The sequence below is a fragment of the Muscardinus avellanarius genome (assembly GCF_963383645.1).
Source record: "Muscardinus avellanarius genome assembly, chromosome: 11".
Taxonomy (NCBI): Eukaryota; Metazoa; Chordata; class Mammalia; order Rodentia; family Gliridae; genus Muscardinus; species Muscardinus avellanarius.
Window position 1 is genome coordinate 75,995,327 of NC_137797.1, and position 18,040 is coordinate 76,013,366.

Sequence of the window (18,040 nt, forward strand, 5' to 3'; positions counted from 1 at the left end):
TTTATAGCAGCACAATTCACAAAATTCAAATCATGAAACCAACCTAAGTGTCTGTCAACAGATGAATGGATAAGGAAAATGTGATATATATACACAGCCACAAAATTAAGAACCTTACTTAATGTTCAATCACACACACAAAAATATCAGTTCCTTCCTATTATTTGCATAACTCCTTCACTTCCTAGGTCTTGATTTTATATTATTATTTTTTACATTTTTAACACTTTTAGCATGCATATCAATTAGCGAATATCTCCTTTGAAAAGAAAAAGGTAGAAATCAACACAAATAAATGTATAGGAGGAAATTACATTAATCAACAAGCAAGAAAAGGTATTCATTTTTAGTTTTTTTTTTTTTTTGGTGGTACCGGGGTTCCTGGAAACCCTTCTACCTCTGGGCGACACTCCCAGACCTATTTTTTATATTTTTATTTGAAAACAGGGTCTCTTAAGCTAGAGAGGCTGGCTTTGAACCTGCGCGATCCTCCTGTCTTCGCTTTCCCCAGGCTCAATGCTTGCCCTAAACCTCCTGAGTTTTAAAAGCTCAAGACCACTGCACATATAAGGGAAATAAGATGTGTTAGCGAGACTGCTTTGAGACAATCACTGTTTACCACTTATACGCAACACCTTCTTCATGTAGATTTAGTAAATAGTTCAAATTTGACTAGCAGTCTTTAAAAGTACAAGCATAGTTTCTGCATACTTTGAAAGGGGAAAAACACAAAGTTTAAAAGTATAAATTTCAGGTTCCCACTCACTTGGATTAAGAAAATGCTTATAATAGTAAATCTATTAAAAAGTGTTCATGTAAAAGCTGGGTTTGAGATTTATGCTTTGAATTCTTGAATATACAAATTACTTGAATATACAAATAGTTTTAATTCCACCATTTCCTTACACTCTGTGAGATTTTATTTAATATTAATGTTTTTTGGTGTGGTAATGGGTATGAATATCAGGGATGTTTTATCCTCTGAGCTACATCCCCAGACCTTTTTATTTATTTATTTTTGTTTGAAACAGAATCTCACTAGGTTGCTGAGTGTCACTAAATTGCTGAGGCTGTCAGCAATTAGGACCTGAAATCCTCCTGTCTTAGCCTCTTAAGTACTGGGATTACAGGCATGCACCACCATTCCCAGTTATCCATGAGATTTTCAATAAGCTTTTTCATTTCAATTTCCTACTTCTAAAAGAGAAATAAATATCTGTATTGCATATTATCTTACAGAATGTTTGGAAGTTTACTTGAAAACCACCTTTCTGAATTCCACAGAGGAAAAACATGTAATTTCTGTTATGCATAAATGAGTCTAGAAAAAAAGGGTTTTGTTGTGTAAATATTTGATATAACAAAAATTACCTTTGAGGACTCGCAAGTAATATTAAGTTTCCAGAATGGACAGAGCCTATCACACTGAGGACACATTATGATCTTGCCACCAATATCAGGATCGCAAACTTCTTTGCTAAAGAGAGAATAGAAATTACTTTTAAACACTAAAGTAAATATCCATACATGATAAGAATAAAACTACAAATAAAAGTGAACTTCATCAACCTGATAGACTTGCTACATAAAACCTATAATCAATTATACTCAGAGGAAAATGCTAAAAGTATTTCCTTTAGCTCAAGAATAAGACAAAATGTCCTATGATCACCACTTCTTTTTAATTGGAGGTGTCTGATGGCACAAAAAGTAAAAAAAAAAAAAAAAAAAAAAAGAAAAAGAAAAAGACCATGAGGATTGGTCAGAAAGAAAATATTAGTAATAACAGCTTACATGATTGTTTATATAGACCACTCAATAGAACTTACAGAAAACTTACTAGAATTAGTTAGTTTAGAAAAGTTTACTGGACACAAGATTAACATACAAAATATACACAGGAAAACAAAAAGGAATTGTGTCCCTATACACCTGTGACAATTAGGAAATATATTTCTAAATCCCTTTTTCTGTAGCTTAAAAAGCATAAAACATTCAGGAATAAATCTAATCTGTGTTAAGATTTATATGATTAAAATTATAAAACTGTCTAGAAGACAGTGAAGAAGAATTATACTATGATATATTTATAATTTGGTTTATTTTATTTTTTATATTTATAATTTGGAAAAAATATTTAAAGGTGTCAGATATCTTCCATTTGAGCTATAAATTCCATGAGAATGTAAATAGTAACAACTTGTTAGAAAAAAAACAAGGAAGCTGACACAAGAGGATAATAGATGATAGCCTCAGCAATGTACTGAGAATCTCAACGATTTAAAAAAACCATTCAGATAAGCTCTCATGTCAAAGAGAGTTGTGAGATTAAGTGACATTGCATATAACTCAGTAAAAAGAAAACAACTAGGAAAGCACTTGTTTTTTCTTGTTTTTTCTTTGTGGCACTGGGGATTGAATCCAGAGGCATTCTATAGAGCTACACTTTCAGCACTATTTTCTTCCTTATTTTTGAAACACGGTCTCAGTAAGTTGAGGATGGTCTCACAAATTGCTGAGTGCTGGGATTGTCTCAAGTGCTGGGATTACAAGCGTATGCTACTACGCCCAGCTTGGAAAGCCCTTCTAAAATCATTGAGTTGAAATCTTGGAAAATCCCACTGTTCCATAAAAATCACAAGAATACTGGAAAAAACTCTCAAAGCTGACCTTTGCAGAAATCTGGAAATTAATCAAATGCTTACAGTAATCAAAGGAGCACATTTATTTGAGGGAAAATGGCTAAATCTCTACAAGAAAAGTAAACTTTGTGGCATTTTTAACTTGATCAGGTCCTACCTCCATCCATTAGCTTCATATTAGCCTTAAAAATCAACAGCCTCACAACCATGATAGCTATGAAAAATAGCAGCCTAGAGTCACTGAGGAAGGCAAAAGGAGTTTGGAGCTACAAAAAAAAAAAAAAAAAAAAAAAAAAAAACAGAGAATTGTCAGTATCTGACTTATCTAGAAGCTCCTGGAAAAGCTCTATCCTCAAGATTTGTCACCTTTGAAGTTACACTCAGACCTCAGACTGTGCAAACACTGTCCCCAAAGTGTCAGTTGAAAGCAATCAGTAGGAATTTTCTAGCACTGTAGCTGCCTGAGGCAGTGATACCAGTGGAGGGTAACAAGAAGTTAACTCAAAAAAATTAAAGGGAAGAATTAGAAACTGAAGTAGCCATAAAGGGCTTTTAAAATTTCCAATCTATTCCCAGGATGGTAGAAAGCCACGCGGATGTGTAGGAGAGTGCACAGTTGTCGACATTGTGTGGTACTTGCAGAAAGGACAAACATGTCAACCAATGAAAGAATTGAAAGTATATAAACTTATATTCATGGTAACTGATTTTCAACAATGGTGCTCAGATAATTCAATGGAGAAAGAACTTTTCTAAAAGGCGCTGGGCATCTGGCTATACACATGTGCTATATGGGTTGTCCCCCAGAAAAGCTCATGTGTTTGCAATGAAACAATATTCAGAGGTGAAATCATTGAATAAGGGCTCTAACCTTATCAGTGGATAAATCCATTGATGAATTAATAATCTGAATGGACTTGCTGGATGGTAACTGGGCAGATGGGGTTTGGCTAGAGGAGGTAGGTCATTGAGGGTGTAGCATTGGGGACTGTATTGGTCCTCGGTTGTTTCCTCTATGCTTCTTGGTTGTCCAGAGCAGTTTTCCTCTGTCACACCCAGCTTAGAGGTGGCCAACTCTGGACTGGACCTCTGAAGCTGTGAGCCCAATAAACTATTCTGTTCTTGTTAGGTATTTTGGTCAAAGTGACAAAAAGCTGACTTAATACACAAATTATATCTTGATAAAGCTATTATTCTTTTAAAAAGAGATATACATTTTAAATAAGCATTTATGGGAGAGGAGATACCTATTATTTCTTCCACTTATATATACATGTTTACACAGACACACAAAATAAAATATATTTTTAGGGCTAAGCTACAAACATATATTTAAAAGTTCAGTAAATGTAAAAGAATGATGAATACAAAATTTAGTATAGTAGGTCTTTCCAAAGGGAAAGGTATGAAATTTGAGAAAAATAATTACTTAAATAGTAATGTTCTTTTTCTTAAATTGGGTGATATATTCCTTATATTTTAAATATATTTTTATTCTTATGAATCTGGTAGAATGTAACAGAACTGAAAATATTTAAAATTCATATATTCTACATTTTTCAAGATATTTGATAATTAAAGCCAAAGAGTTTTGACCACAGGAAGTATATCCCCAGGATCCTCCCTTCACATTTCCTATAAGTTAATCTGTGTGAAATGGGAAGAAATATGTGACTATCATGGAGATTTCACAAAATGATTTATAATAAGAGCAACCATGTGAGAACCTTATAAAAATGTAACTGTTGTACTATAAAAAATTATTTTTGAGATGCATGGTTTTTTTTTGTTGGGGGTGGAAGGAGGTCAGAATAATACAAAAAACAATGGAGAAGCTAAAGACATATTCAGGGAAAAGGTATCAACATTCAGCCCTTGCTCCAAACTCTCTTTCAATGACGAGGGGAGAGTATTTCAAAAGCCACCTGCAGCTTTTAGCTAAGAAGCTGTAATGGGCACAAAGCCTCAGAATTCCCTGTTAAATGGAATGGACAATGCCCGTGTACTGGGACTGCCATGGAAGCATCCTGCCTCGGGCGCTAGGCTGATAGGGTTCAGGCTTAAAAAGTTTGGTCATCAACACATTGCTGGTGCCCAGAAATTCTGATCCAGCCATCATACCCAGAGGCTGGATGATCAGGAGAAAATGTCTGGCTGTGTGCTGTAGTCCTGGCAGGAGGCTGAGTCCGTTGAAAGCAGAGGAACCAGCAGCAAGGGTTAAGTTCACCATGAGCTGGCACCTAGGAACTTCCCTCTTCCCTCTAGACAGTGCAGCTGGGGTTTGAATGCCAACATCAAACACCAACCCATTCTTGCACACGTATTTGCTTCTCCTAGCACTCTAAGGAATAATTTTGCAAAAGTAAAAAACAAAACAAGGACTGGTTACTTGAGTTTTCAAACACATATCGCCTAATATAAATGCCTGTGATCCCAGTACTTAGGAGGCTGAGACAAGAGTATCGCAGGTTCAAGACCAGCCTCAATAACCTAATGAGCCTCTCAAGCAAGCTAGTGAGATCCTGTTTCAAAACAAAAAACAACAACAAAAAAGAGGATTTGGGGTACAGCTTGGAGGTAGAAGGCTTCTGGGTTTAATTCCCAGTACAACAACAACTTTAAAAACAGGAATGCTAGCTTGACCAGTTTTCCCATTAAAATCCTGGCGAGATGGGAGCTGTTCTTAGCCCCTATCTGCAAGGCTGAGTGAAACATTCCTTGGGAACAGAAGGTCAAGGGCAATCCTCCCTCCAGTTCTCTTTCCTCTTTCAAACAAAGTATTGTCTTAAAATTTTGGAGTGTTTCCTCAGGGTAATATTCCTGTCAGATATCTAAGAAAAAAAAAATTTTCCCCATTCTACTTAGTTGTTATACTCACAACTAAGGGGGCACATTGGCCAAAGAAATAAGTATTCAGCCATGAGCCTTCAGCCTAAAACCCTATAAATAAATTAATGTCTAAGACATGAAGACATGTTTTTGTTTTCAGCATGGAAACAAGGAATAAATGAAGGTTACCTCCATGTACAGTTTTCTTGATTAAGATATCCATAGAGAAAGCAGGCCACTCCCACCACTGCCGCCAGGAGCAGCATCTGTGTGTAGTACCCCAGCCAAGCAAAATAGATTCCAATCTTCTCTCCATAGTACTTCCTGGAGAAAGAGAGAAAGGAGGTTTAAAAGACATAAATAATCACTCTACAGCTTCTTCTGAATACAAATTTCTGATTTTATATAAAGGAGGCTTTAAGCAAAAGCCTCTGACTCAATTCATCCTTAAAACATATCCATCATCATAGCAGACCCCAGGTTATACTGTGAAACAAAAAGCAGATTATCCCTGCAAAAGTACTAATTATTATATAACTGGTTTGCTGTTCAAGTAAATTTAAGAGAGCAGGGAAGTGAAAATGTAGATATGAAGCAAACAGCCTCGCTAACCTTCTTTGTAAAGATCGGCACTATTGTACGCATTCTCCAAAACACTGTTTTAATATGCATGAAACAAAATGAACTTTCTCAGCTACTTTTTACTTATTTAGTAAGCTTTCTCTGGAGGAAATATAAAGTAAGCCACAAATAATAAGAAGAAAATGATAATAATACAATTGCCACCCTTATCAACAGGGGGACATATACCAAGATTTCCAGTAGATGCCTTAAATCTTAGCCAGTACCAAACTTGGTATGTACTCTTTTTTCCTTATATGTATATAGCTGTGATAAAGTCTGATTTATAAAAAGGCATAGTAAGAGATAACTAATAATAAAATAGAACACTTAAAATAATCTACTGTGAGGAGTTATGTGAATGTGGTCTCTTTTTCTAAATGTCTCACTGTACTGTACTCCCCTTTCTTGTCCGCAGGTAACTGAACCCACAGAAAGTAAAATGCAGCTAAGAGAGGGACACCATTGTGCTAAGATGCAATGGGATGACTGAGGAACCTCCCACACTGAATTCCCTGTATCTGCTGCTTCTGTTTTGAAAATGGTGTACTTTGTGGAAGAGGCCAAGCAGGAAAGATCAGGAAGATAAGAAGATAGGAAGCCAGGCATGGTAGTGCACACTTGTAACCCCAGTACTTGAAAGACAGGAGGAGTGTAGACTCAAGAACAGCCTCAGCAACTTAGCAAGACTCTCAGAAACCCAGGAAGACCCTGTTTCAAAACATATAAAAAGGGCTGGGGGTGTAGCTTAGAAGTAGAAGGACCCTGGGTTCAAGTCTTAGTAACATACCCATGAATGCGCGCGCGTGTACACACACACACACACACACACACACACACACACACACACACACACACACGCAGGATGAGCAAGAAGCAGTGCCAGAATTGTTCTTGAGAGGGAGGCAAAATGCAGAAAGGAAGGGCTTAGGGATGAGGAGGAAACAGGCAAGTGGTTGTGTAGGCGACTGTTGTTGCTGCTGCTGCTGTTTTCCTAGACTGAATTGGTTCTACCTCAGTCTTGCTCTACAGAACCTGAAGAATTCTTAGCTCTGAGGCTTGTATGAAACTACAGGCTCAGTGAGGAGCTGGGCTGAACCCTTGTGGTCCGCCTAGTGGGAATCAGCTCTGAGAACAACCTGCAGTTCTGGTAGACTTCAAAGAGGAACATCCTTGGGCTGGTCCCAGCACCAGAGCTCATGGGCCTAGCTGGAATGGACATGGAATCCGGAGATGAGAGGAACAAGGTGTGTTCATTTTCCTGTGACTAAATATATTATCATTAGCAAGATACACTTAAAATAGTGAGGAAATTGTTTTCTTTAACAAAAAGATAAATAAAATAAAAATTTACATGGATGGCAACCCTTCACATCAGCAGGTTTTATACTTATGGATTCACCAACCACTGGCAGAAAATAGTCCGGAAAAAGTATAATAAGTAATCTAGAGTTGCTTTAAAGTATATGGGAGAGTCAGGCAAGGTAGTACAAGCCTGTAATCCCAGAAATTGAGAGGCTGAGATGGGAAGATTGCAAACCAGCTAGAGACCCTCAGCAACTTGGCAAGACCCTGCTTCAAAAATAAAAAAAGGGCTGGGGGTATAGTTCAGAGGGGGAATGCCTCTAGGATTAATCCCCAGTACTAAAGAAATTTATCTGAAAAACTATATGGAAGAATGTGCATAGGTTATATGCAACTACTACACCGCTTTATATAAAGGACTTGAGTACCTATGAATTTCTTATCCTCAGAGATAGATATTGCAGGAACCAGCTCCACAAGGATACCCAGGAATGGCTGTATTTACCAATATACAAAAAGTTTCACTTAAAATTTTATTATACAGGGTAATTAAAGTTAATAAAAGTGCCTCAGTATGATTATATTTCAGTAAGTGAAAGAGGAGGGAGTTAGTCTATGATTACATGAAATAATGAAATCCCTATAATAAATCTTAGCAACAATTAACGGCTACTATCAATCACAAAAAGGAGAGACTAATGGACATTATTTTCCTTCCAACTCCACATATCAAGTATTTTTGCACAAAATAGATTAAATTTGCCATGCATGGTGGTGCATGCTTATAATCCCAGTACTTGGGATGCTAAAACAGGAGGATTGAAGTTTCAAGGCCAGCCTCAGCAACTTAGTGGGGCCATCTACAACTTAGTGAGACCTTTTTTCAAAATAAAATAATAATAAAATAGGGCTGGGGGTGTAGTTCAGAAATAGAAAGCCCCTGGGTTCAATCCCCAGTACTCCCCAACCCTCCCACAAAGGTCAAGTTTCAATATGAAGATCACATTACATATATTACCTAGCTAAGTGTATTAGTAAATACACAGAGCAGAAGAACAAGTTCAGCAAAACCACAGGTGAGCATAAAATCTATAAAACACATAAGGCAAGGAATTCTTACAATAGTTGGATGAAAAAAAGAAAAAATCTGGCCGAGGTCTAGGTATTTAACTCAGTGGTATAGCACTTGCCTAGCAGGTGAGGGGTCTTGGATGTTTTGCCCTGAGTCCTACAACAACAACAACAACAACACAACAACAGCTTAAAAAAATCATAGACTGGAAAAAATCTGAGAAATATTTTAATTATAACATTTAAACCTTGTTTGAATCCTGATTTGAACCAAAAAACTAATAATAGTTTTGATATAATGAGAGAAAACTGGACACTGATTATTTGATAACAATAAAGAACTATTTTAATAGGGTATTAAGGTTGTATTTAAAGACACTGTCATTTAAAAACAGATGTTAGTAAAATGATAAGATGTCTGAGATCTGTTTCATGATGACCCATTTGAGGGAGGGGAGGAGGTAGAGGTATAAAGATAAAAAAAAAATAAGGACATTGAGTTTATAATTTTTGGAACTGGGTGACAGATACATAAAAATTTGCTATACTATTCTCTTTTATATGTACCCTGTTTCAAAATAAAAACTAAAATAGGCCTAGGAGTGTAGCACAGAAATAAAATTCTCCTAGATTCAATCTCTAGTACCACAAATAAAGAGCAAAAACCCCCAATACTAAATTATTTGAGTGTTTTAAAATTCTCACTTTAAACAACAGGCATCTAGCTGCTAGTTAACTTGCAGATAACCTGACTTCTATTCCTTACCCTCCACATCCAATCTATGACCAAGTCCTGGTGGCTCTACGCCCAGTAAACATTCCGAACCCCTCCTACAGTTTCTCAGCTGGCCACATTAATAGCCTACCACCTGTTCTCCCACATCTTGTATTCCCCAGAATCTATCATCTTCATCTTTGCAAAATGTAAATGAAACAGAATTACTAAATGTTCCAAAAATTACAACGCTTCTCCTTGCATTTAAAACCCAGGCTCCTTCCCGTGTTCCTGTTCTCGTTCTCATCAGCACTGGGCTTCCAGACTTCCTTGCATTGGTCAAGTGTACTGTGCTCTGGGCCACTGTGTAAGGTCCTCAAGTACTAGGTTCTTGTTGCTGTGTAAGTCCTCGCTCAAAAGGCACCTACTCAAAGACAGCTTTCTTGATCACTTCCTCACCCATCTCCCAATTTCAATACTCTGATACTTTATTTCAATTTGAAATTTTTCTAATGATTAATTTTTTATTTGCTTTTTTATATGTTTGTTCTTAGTTCCTCTAGTATGAAGATTCTTTTGAGGGAGGAATGGGGAGGACTGGTATTAAGCTCAGGGGAACTCTATATAGCCAGCCAGCCAGCCAGCCAGCCAGCCAGCTAGCTGTTTGTTTGTTTGTTTATTTATTTATTTATTTATTTATTTATGTTTTAAAACAGTCTCTCCAAGTTGCTGAGAGTATAGCTAAACTGCTGAGGCTAGTCTCAAACCTGCAATTCTCCTGTCTCATCCTCCTCAGTACTGGGATTACAGAATGTGTTGCTCCACTCAGCTCCAGCAGTGAAAATCTTTTATCTTGCCCAAACAACAAAAATATCTAGAGAGCAGTCAAAATTGGTGCTTTGAGAAGTCAAGCGATGAGAGAGTCATCAATGCTCATGAAATACTAATGAAATACAATCTAACAGCAGATTCAGGAAGAGTGAAATTTCATATCTTACCCTACAAGCATATAACCTCAATTTAACATTTACTTCTGTGTAATATATAATTTGGTAGGTCTTTGATCCCAGTTCCTAGGAGGTAATCTCTAATCCTTTGGAATTTTCTGATTGGTAGGAGTGTCTTCTTATTCGTGGTGGGCCCCTTGGACCACACCTGATTTTTTTTCTTTTTTTCCTTTTCTGCTGTACTGGGCATGGAACTCAGGGGCATTATACCTCTGTGCTATACCCCCAGCCCTATTTTTTTATTCTTTATTTTGAAACAGGCCTAAATAAGCAGAAGCTGAGGCTGTCCTCAAAATATAGTCCTCCTGTCTCAGCCCCCAAACGCTGGGATTACAGGCATAAGCCACCATGCCCGGCTCACACCTGATCTTTTATGCCAATGGAGTGAGTCATGGTGGGCTCTACATGATTTGTGCTAATGAATGACTTGGGATGGGTATACCCATACCAGGAAGACCAACCATGCAACTAGAAAGTTGGTGTTGTGAGCCAAGTGACACTGGCTGTACTTGCAGCAATGGGAAGTGACTAGAGACTAAGCCACATGTGATGATTCAATCAACTGTGCTGACATAATAAAGCTTCAATAAAAATTCTGGACAGAACAAAGCTCAGAGCTCTGGGTGAGCTTCCTTGGTTGACTACTGTCCACTTATAGATCTGACGGATAACCCTGAGTACTTCTCACTAGCATGCACTCTACCACAACTCACCTGATGAGATCCAAGGGCTGCTTCTTGTATATGCTCCGAGGATGAGCCCATTCCCTGTACAGGAGGTACCGTTCATTGGGACAGCTGGGGTCCTCTGACATACTTCCGAATTTACACTAAGAAGCAGAGGGAAATTAATGAGTATCATAATAATCCTATTTTTACAAGCCTACCTATTAAGTGTGGCACTAATACTTCAGAGTCATTTGTGGAAAAGGGCCCTTGGTTGTTAGAGGTGATGGAAATACCATCAAATTTTCAGTGATTCTAAGCCTGGGTTACTACTATCCCCCTGGGGCCATATGTTATGTAGACAGTGATGAATGCTTGGATGGTACAATCCTGGAGAGCAATGCAGGTACTCTGTGGGAGCCCCAGGAATGCTTAATGTCCTACAAGTGGGGCAGTCCTAAACAATGAAAACTTGGGCCATCCAAGGGCTAAAGTGAAGTGAAGACCAGACTGCCCTGCCCCCTTCTCCGATAATGGGGGACCCAGGGCTGTGGCTGGTCAGCAGCAGGGCCAGTTCTAAAACCCAAGCTTCTTTGTTCCCAGAGAGGCAGTGCTTCTGTGATAACATTTAGAACAAACCTGATTACTGTGTTATTAAAAAAAGAAAATTTCCTGCCTCTGTTTAAATTCAGTCACCCCTTCTCCTGCATGGCCATTCTTCTTCATACACTACAAACAGATGACCACTCAGCCAAGCCTTGGCACGGGCCCTCATCTCTCAGATACCACAAGGGTCATCTCCCAGGCTGAACACAGCACCACTGCAATGATAAGAAACCACCAGAGTGGACTTGGGCATGGACAAATGTTAACTGAATACCATACAGCTGTGGCATCCCAGGTTAATCTTTAGGAAAACTATACACAAGCACCCCAAAATGTTTATATTTAATTAGCTACAGTTGCACAATCAGTCTGGATGGCCAAATGAGGTCTTAATCAGAAAGCTCCATATCTGCCTCTTCACTGGGTTCTTTCTGCTCTGATTATCCACGTGTGTCCCAGTTTTATTTTATAATACACTTCAATATTGTCTTCATCCACCAATATGCATACTACACAATAGCAATAATCAAGTCTTGAGGGATTCAGATAAACTGACAGTGAATATAACAAAGTAACAATGCAATATAATGTGGTATTTAATTTGTTTCAATGGCAGGACTTATGCAAACAAGTTTAAGATATAATGTCCTTACATTTATGAATCATTAGAGTTTTTAGTGGTCACATTTAAAAAATTTTACTCCATATGAGATGCTACCAGCTGAAGTAGTACTCTTAAATTCAAGAGGTTGCAGTGAGTCTTCCCAGTCCTTAAAAAATGTCAGCAATCTGGAGTTTTGCCACTGTGACAAAAATCCTGACAGGTGCCTTTTAAAAAGTGATGAGATTCAGAGGTATAGTTTGAAAACAGTATTTCAAGAAAGAAAAAGTTTATGTTGCAAAAAATGATAAATGGGATTTTTAACACCTGTTTTGCTTACAAGGAACTAATACTTTCCTGGTTTATAGCATCTGTCAGTAATTATTAAAATAACCCTATTTACTACTTATTTGTGCTATGGACTAACATTTAACATGGACTGATTTAATTAATTCTCATAACAACTTTATGAGGTAGGTACTATTATTACCCTCACTTAATTGATGGGGAGACTGAGGAACAGAGAGGCTAAATGACTTTCACAAGGTTATCAAGCTAGAAAGTGGCAGAGTAGGAATTTTGGGCTCCAGAAATGCTAATACAGGACAATTGCTAATCTGTCCTGCTGGGCATGTAAGCTGCTAAGGAGGAATTGCTCATTCATTCATCCACTCCTTAAATGGGCCATCTTCTTTTGCCTGGGGTCTATTACTGAACAGAACAGTCTGGTTCTTTCTTTTCCTAAATGAGCTTGTAACCCTCCTTCCCCCCCCTACACTGGTGCTGGGGATTGAAACCCGGGGAATTCAACCTCTGAGCTACCTCCCCATCCTATTGTATTTGTTTATTTTAAAATGGGATCTCACTAAGTTGCTAAGGCTGGCTTCAGACCTGTGATCCTCCTGTCTCAGCCTCCCAAGTACTTGGATTATAGGTGTGTGCCACCATGCCGAGCTAGCTTGTAATTCTGCAGTATATTATCTTTATTTTACTGAGAAATAACTAAGTTAGAAAGGTTGGTCTTTTCATACTGTTGGCATAAGGGCATATTAGGCCTCTTCATTTGACTTACATCATGGAGAGGGAAGGCTGCCTTGTAGATTCCGGAACTTACAAGTCGGTTAATCCCAAACTTGCTGACATTGTCCATCACTTGATACTTGACCCGGGAGAGGATGAAGTAGACCTGGAAAGATTCCACAAGAGAGTATGAGGTTTATAAAGTGGAACTAAATCATATAATCATTGTCTACTAGTGTAACGAGGATCTATAGAATTTATTTTATTTACTTATTGTGGTACTAGGGATTGAACACAGGGATATTCTGCCTCCAAGCTATACCCCTAACCCTTTTAATTTTTGTTTTTGAAACAAGTTCTTACTAGGTTGCTAAGAATCTCAACAAATTATGAAGGTGAATCTACAATCCTTCAGTCTCAGCTTCCCAAGTACTCAGAATTACAGGTGTGTGCTCCATGCCCAGCTATTTTATTTACAGATTTTACAAACAAAACTATACCAACCAAACCAAATCACTAATTATTTAATAACATGTTCCACATCACCACAAAATAGAAACTAGACTTACAATGCGGCTTCTGGTGGCTGGATTGAAGAAGGTATCTTTATCAACAATATAAAAATCATTTATCCGGTTCTTCTCAAATGGGGCAGTGAAAAACTCTTGCTCTGGCTTGATGAGATTTTCATTTACTCTCAGAATTTTGGTGAACAAGTTGAAGGTATGGAAAGCTGATGACCGGAGTTTTAGATCATTGGGTTTCAGAGGCAACTTGATGTGCATTATCTCTGCATAGGTACATAACACTTCCCATGGTGCATGCACTTTCACAAACACAAGCTTGTCATCCAAAACCTCCAGTGGAAGAATTAAAACACAGATCAGGAAATCAAACCAGCTATTTTCACAATTTAAAACACATATAATCTTTCCTATGGGCTAGCAGTTTAGAAAAAAAAATACATACACACATAAAGGACACCAATGAAAGTAAAGATATAATAAAAGTAAATCTGCAAAACCTCATTTTGAGGCTGGGTGTGGTGGCACACGCTTGTAATCCCAGCGCTTAGGAGGCTGAGACAGGAGGATCACACAGGTTTGAAGCAAACCTTAGCTACCTAGTGAGGCTTTCAGCAACTTAGTGAGATCCTGTTTCCAAATAAAATATAAAATAGGTCTGGGAGTAGAGCCCAGAGGTAGAAAAGACCCTGGGTTCCACCCTCAGTACCAAAAAAAAAAAAAAAAAAAAAAGAAAAGAAAAGAAAAACCTCATTTTGACTTAAAAGTAACTTCTGAATTATTAAAAAAGTAATATAAATTGTTATGCTTTTTTCATAAAGCTAATATTCAAATGAAAAAACTAATCTTGCTAATTTATTGAGCACTTCATTCCAATCAGGGACTTACAGCTATTAAGAATGTCAAAGAATTATATTTATTGATACAGAAATAAGTTTGCTTATTAAAGAAAAAACAAATTACAAAACTGAAATAGTTTCCTTTTTAGAAAGGAGAAAAATTATATATGGGAAGAAAAGTTTAGAAGAGACTACAAAGTTATTTCTGGGCAATTAAGATTCAGATGATTTTTTTATTTTCCCTATTATTGTATTTTCTAATTTTTATCAACTCTTGTTGGTATAGTAAAAAAAAAAGTTTAAAAGATTTTTAAAAGAAGAAGACAACTATACAGGCATTATTATTAAATTCTTTGGCTATTGAAAAAGATCTGCTGGCTTTGGTCAAAAAATAATACATTCTACACAACACAGATGTAGACTGACTTCCTTCCCAGTCTCTGGCTACTGCCTGGCCAGGACTGCATCCAGCCAATACCAAGTTCCCAGGGACCCACAAGTTGCCAAGAGCAACGGTCAGCTGAGGGCTGCAAAGGGACCAACACTTACCGATCTTGTCGCTTCAAGCTCCAGGCCATGGCAGATGAGGTTAGATTCATATGCTTGTCTTTTTCTCTATCAAAAGAAATTGTTAGACATTTAGTTTTATCAAAGGCAGAAAAGGCTTTTGTTTTATTAAGAAGAAAAAAAAGCAACCTAAGCAAACTAGTTTGGCCAGGATAAAGAAATACATCTGCTCAAAGAAGAAGTAAGGAAGCTGTGTTTGCTGCCTGCTGCTTGCTGGTGACTTGTGGGCACTGGGTCTCCAACAGAATACTGGGCATGTACTTGGATTCCCCTGGCACTGAGTGCCCTGGGTTGCCTTGGGATTTCTGGCCATTTGAGAGACTTAAGAGTCTCTTGCTTTGCATGATCCCAAGGACTCTTGGGCACCTAAAAGCCAAAATGGAACTTTTTGACTCCCATTCACTGATACTTTTTCCCAGAGTTAAGGATTCCACATCTTTTAAAGTTTTATTTTCAAGCTGGGCATGGTGGTGCATGCTTGCAATCCCAGAACTTGAAAGGCTGATAGAGGAGGATTGCAGGTTTGAAGCCAGCCTCAGATACTTAGTTTAGGTTCTCAGGAACTTAGTGAGACCCTTTTCCAAATAAAATGTAAAACTGGTCTGGAGATGTCGCTCAAAGGTAGAAGTCTTCTGGGTTCCATCCTTGGTGACACACACACAAAATATTATTTTCATATTAGAGATTCAAATGACTAAGTTACTAGAGGCATATGTTTCATCCCTACATGCCTTAATCAAATAAAACAATATTAATAATTTGGCAAAATTCAGAGGATTTTAACTGAAATGTTCACAATAATAGGGAACTAACTAATTGATAATATATATGTCCATATCACATGGTCAATTCAAAAGATGCAGAATATATTTATTTATTAGCATTGAATTCTATATGCCAAGGCCTCTCCCAAACTTGTGCCTTAAGGAAAGCATGTAAAAGTATGGATTAGTTTAACTTTTTATATGTGTGTGGTATGGGAGATTGAACCCAGGAGTATTCTACCTTTGAGTTCCACCTCCAACTCTTCCTAATTTTTTATTTTGAAACAGGGTCTCTAGGTCGCTGAGGGTACCACTATGTTGCTGAAATTGGCCTTGAATCTATGATTCTCCTGTTTCAATTTCCCAAGCACTAGGATTACAGGCATGTTCTAGTTTAATCCTTAACAGAAAAGCTGGTAAATGAAACAGTTATCCTGTTTATGAAATGAAAAGAATAGGTGTGCATGGAGGTTAAAAAAGCAGGCCTTGAGACCAAGACTGCTTGGTCCGGAATTCTAGTTTCATTTCTTATTACTTCAGTGCCTCATGACAGAAAACCTTAACTCTGTGCCTCATTTTCTTCATCTGCTGAACAAAGAAAACCACACTCATTTCTTTTTGAGATTCTCATAAGGTCATGACTTTAAAAAACTTCATAAAGCAGATGAATTATGATTTCCATTTCCAATAATGACAGGAGATAAACCAACACTTTACAAAAGACAACTGGAAAATCTGGATACAATGTATCTATGTGCTGTTGTCATTGCACTGCTAATTAAGTGTTCTACTAATGAGCATATATTACTAGCCCTATTTGAATTTTTTAAAACAACTTCAGCAGTCACAAGCTAGGGCAGAATGACTGGGTCAAGTTCAAGGCAACTCAGCGTGGCCAGCAGTCAGGCTCTGTTCCCAGGGAGCACACTCCTGATCTGCCTACCGTGAAGGGGCAATGCACAATGTGGGCAGTTCTAAATGTGATGCAGATGGTCCCATATGAAAAAGAACAAAGGTCAAAAGGGAAAAGAACACTACTGGTATTAGGTTAAATCTAAGTCCAAGTGAAACCTAGAATATTTTGCAGAAGTATCAGAAACAAAATGTTGCTTTATTTTTCCCTAATATGTGGAAGCTAGGGAGAAAATGGGTCATAGGAGGAACTCAAGATGAAGAAGGAAATACTATAGATGAGCAAATAAGGCAACTGAGGGGATGGGAAGGGGAAGAGGGAAATTCTCTAATGCACATGATGTACTCTAACAAACATATCAAAGTCAATCACTAAGTCAAACATGAGAAGGAGGGAGGGGGAAGAAATGGGACTGGAATTGGGCATGGGCTGATTAGGTGATGTGGGCATGTATGTCTCCACCATCTTGTACCCCATTAAGATATGTGACTACAATGCACCAATAAAAAAATAAAATTTCATACTGCTCCATTCTGCCCAGGATGTGAACCCTTCCTCTGTCCAGAGTATCTACACTGTATAATCTACTTACCATTTATCACTAAGAAGCCATCTTCAGGGCACCAAATATAGTTTAAATGTATACCATTTATGTTCAATAAAAAATTTGTTTAAAAAAATAAATTAATTAAAAAAAGAAGCCATCTTAGTTATAAGATAGATCATCACAGTGTCAGAGTGTTGATGTTCAAATAACCTTTATCTTACTTGAGAGACCACAAAGAATAGTGATGCTGGAAATTTGGATAAACCAAAGAAAAATCCTAAGGAAAAGGTGAAAGTTCTCAAATTCATAAGAAAAAAATCGTATATAGAGATTGTGAAGATCAACAGTAAGAATAAATCTTCTGAAAGCTGGGTGTGGTGGCAGATGCTTGTAATGCCATCATTTGGGAAGTTGAGACAGGAGGATCATGGTTTGCAGACACCTCAGCTACTTAGTGAGGCCCTTTGCAACTCATTAAGACCCTATTTCAAAATAAATAATTTTGATGAGCCGGGCGTGGTGGCACATGCTTGTAATTCCCGTGCTTGGGAGGCAGAGACAGGAGGATCTCGCAGGTTCAAAGCCAGCCGCGCTGGTTTAAGAGATCCTGTTTCCAAATAAAAAAGTATAAAAAAAAATAGGTCTGGGAATGTAGCCCTGAGGTAGAAGGGCTTCCAGGAACCCCAGTACCACAATAAATAAATAAATAAATAAATAAATAAATAAATAAATAAATAAATAATTTTTGAAAATAGGGTTGGGGTGTGGCTCAGAGGTAGAATGCCTCTGGGTTCCATCTCTAGT

General features: G+C 37.7%; 1 protein-coding gene across 2 annotated transcripts in view; it reads right to left on the reverse strand.

Annotated features, from left to right (window-relative positions):
• ANO6 (anoctamin 6) overlaps positions 1-18,040 on the reverse strand; it is a gene marked incomplete at both ends in the record, with an annotated part of 205,141 nt that overhangs the window by 48,713 nt on the left and 138,388 nt on the right. For both annotated transcript variants that reach the window (XM_080705450.1, XM_080705449.1), the window contains 6 exons: positions 1,372-1,477; positions 5,661-5,795; positions 10,904-11,019; positions 13,135-13,248; positions 13,652-13,939; positions 14,995-15,060. In XM_080705450.1, the coding sequence (XP_080561576.1) occupies positions 1,372-1,477; positions 5,661-5,795; positions 10,904-11,019; positions 13,135-13,248; positions 13,652-13,939; positions 14,995-15,060 (825 nt within the window). The remainder of the gene's footprint in view (positions 1-1,371; positions 1,478-5,660; positions 5,796-10,903; positions 11,020-13,134; positions 13,249-13,651; positions 13,940-14,994; positions 15,061-18,040) is intronic.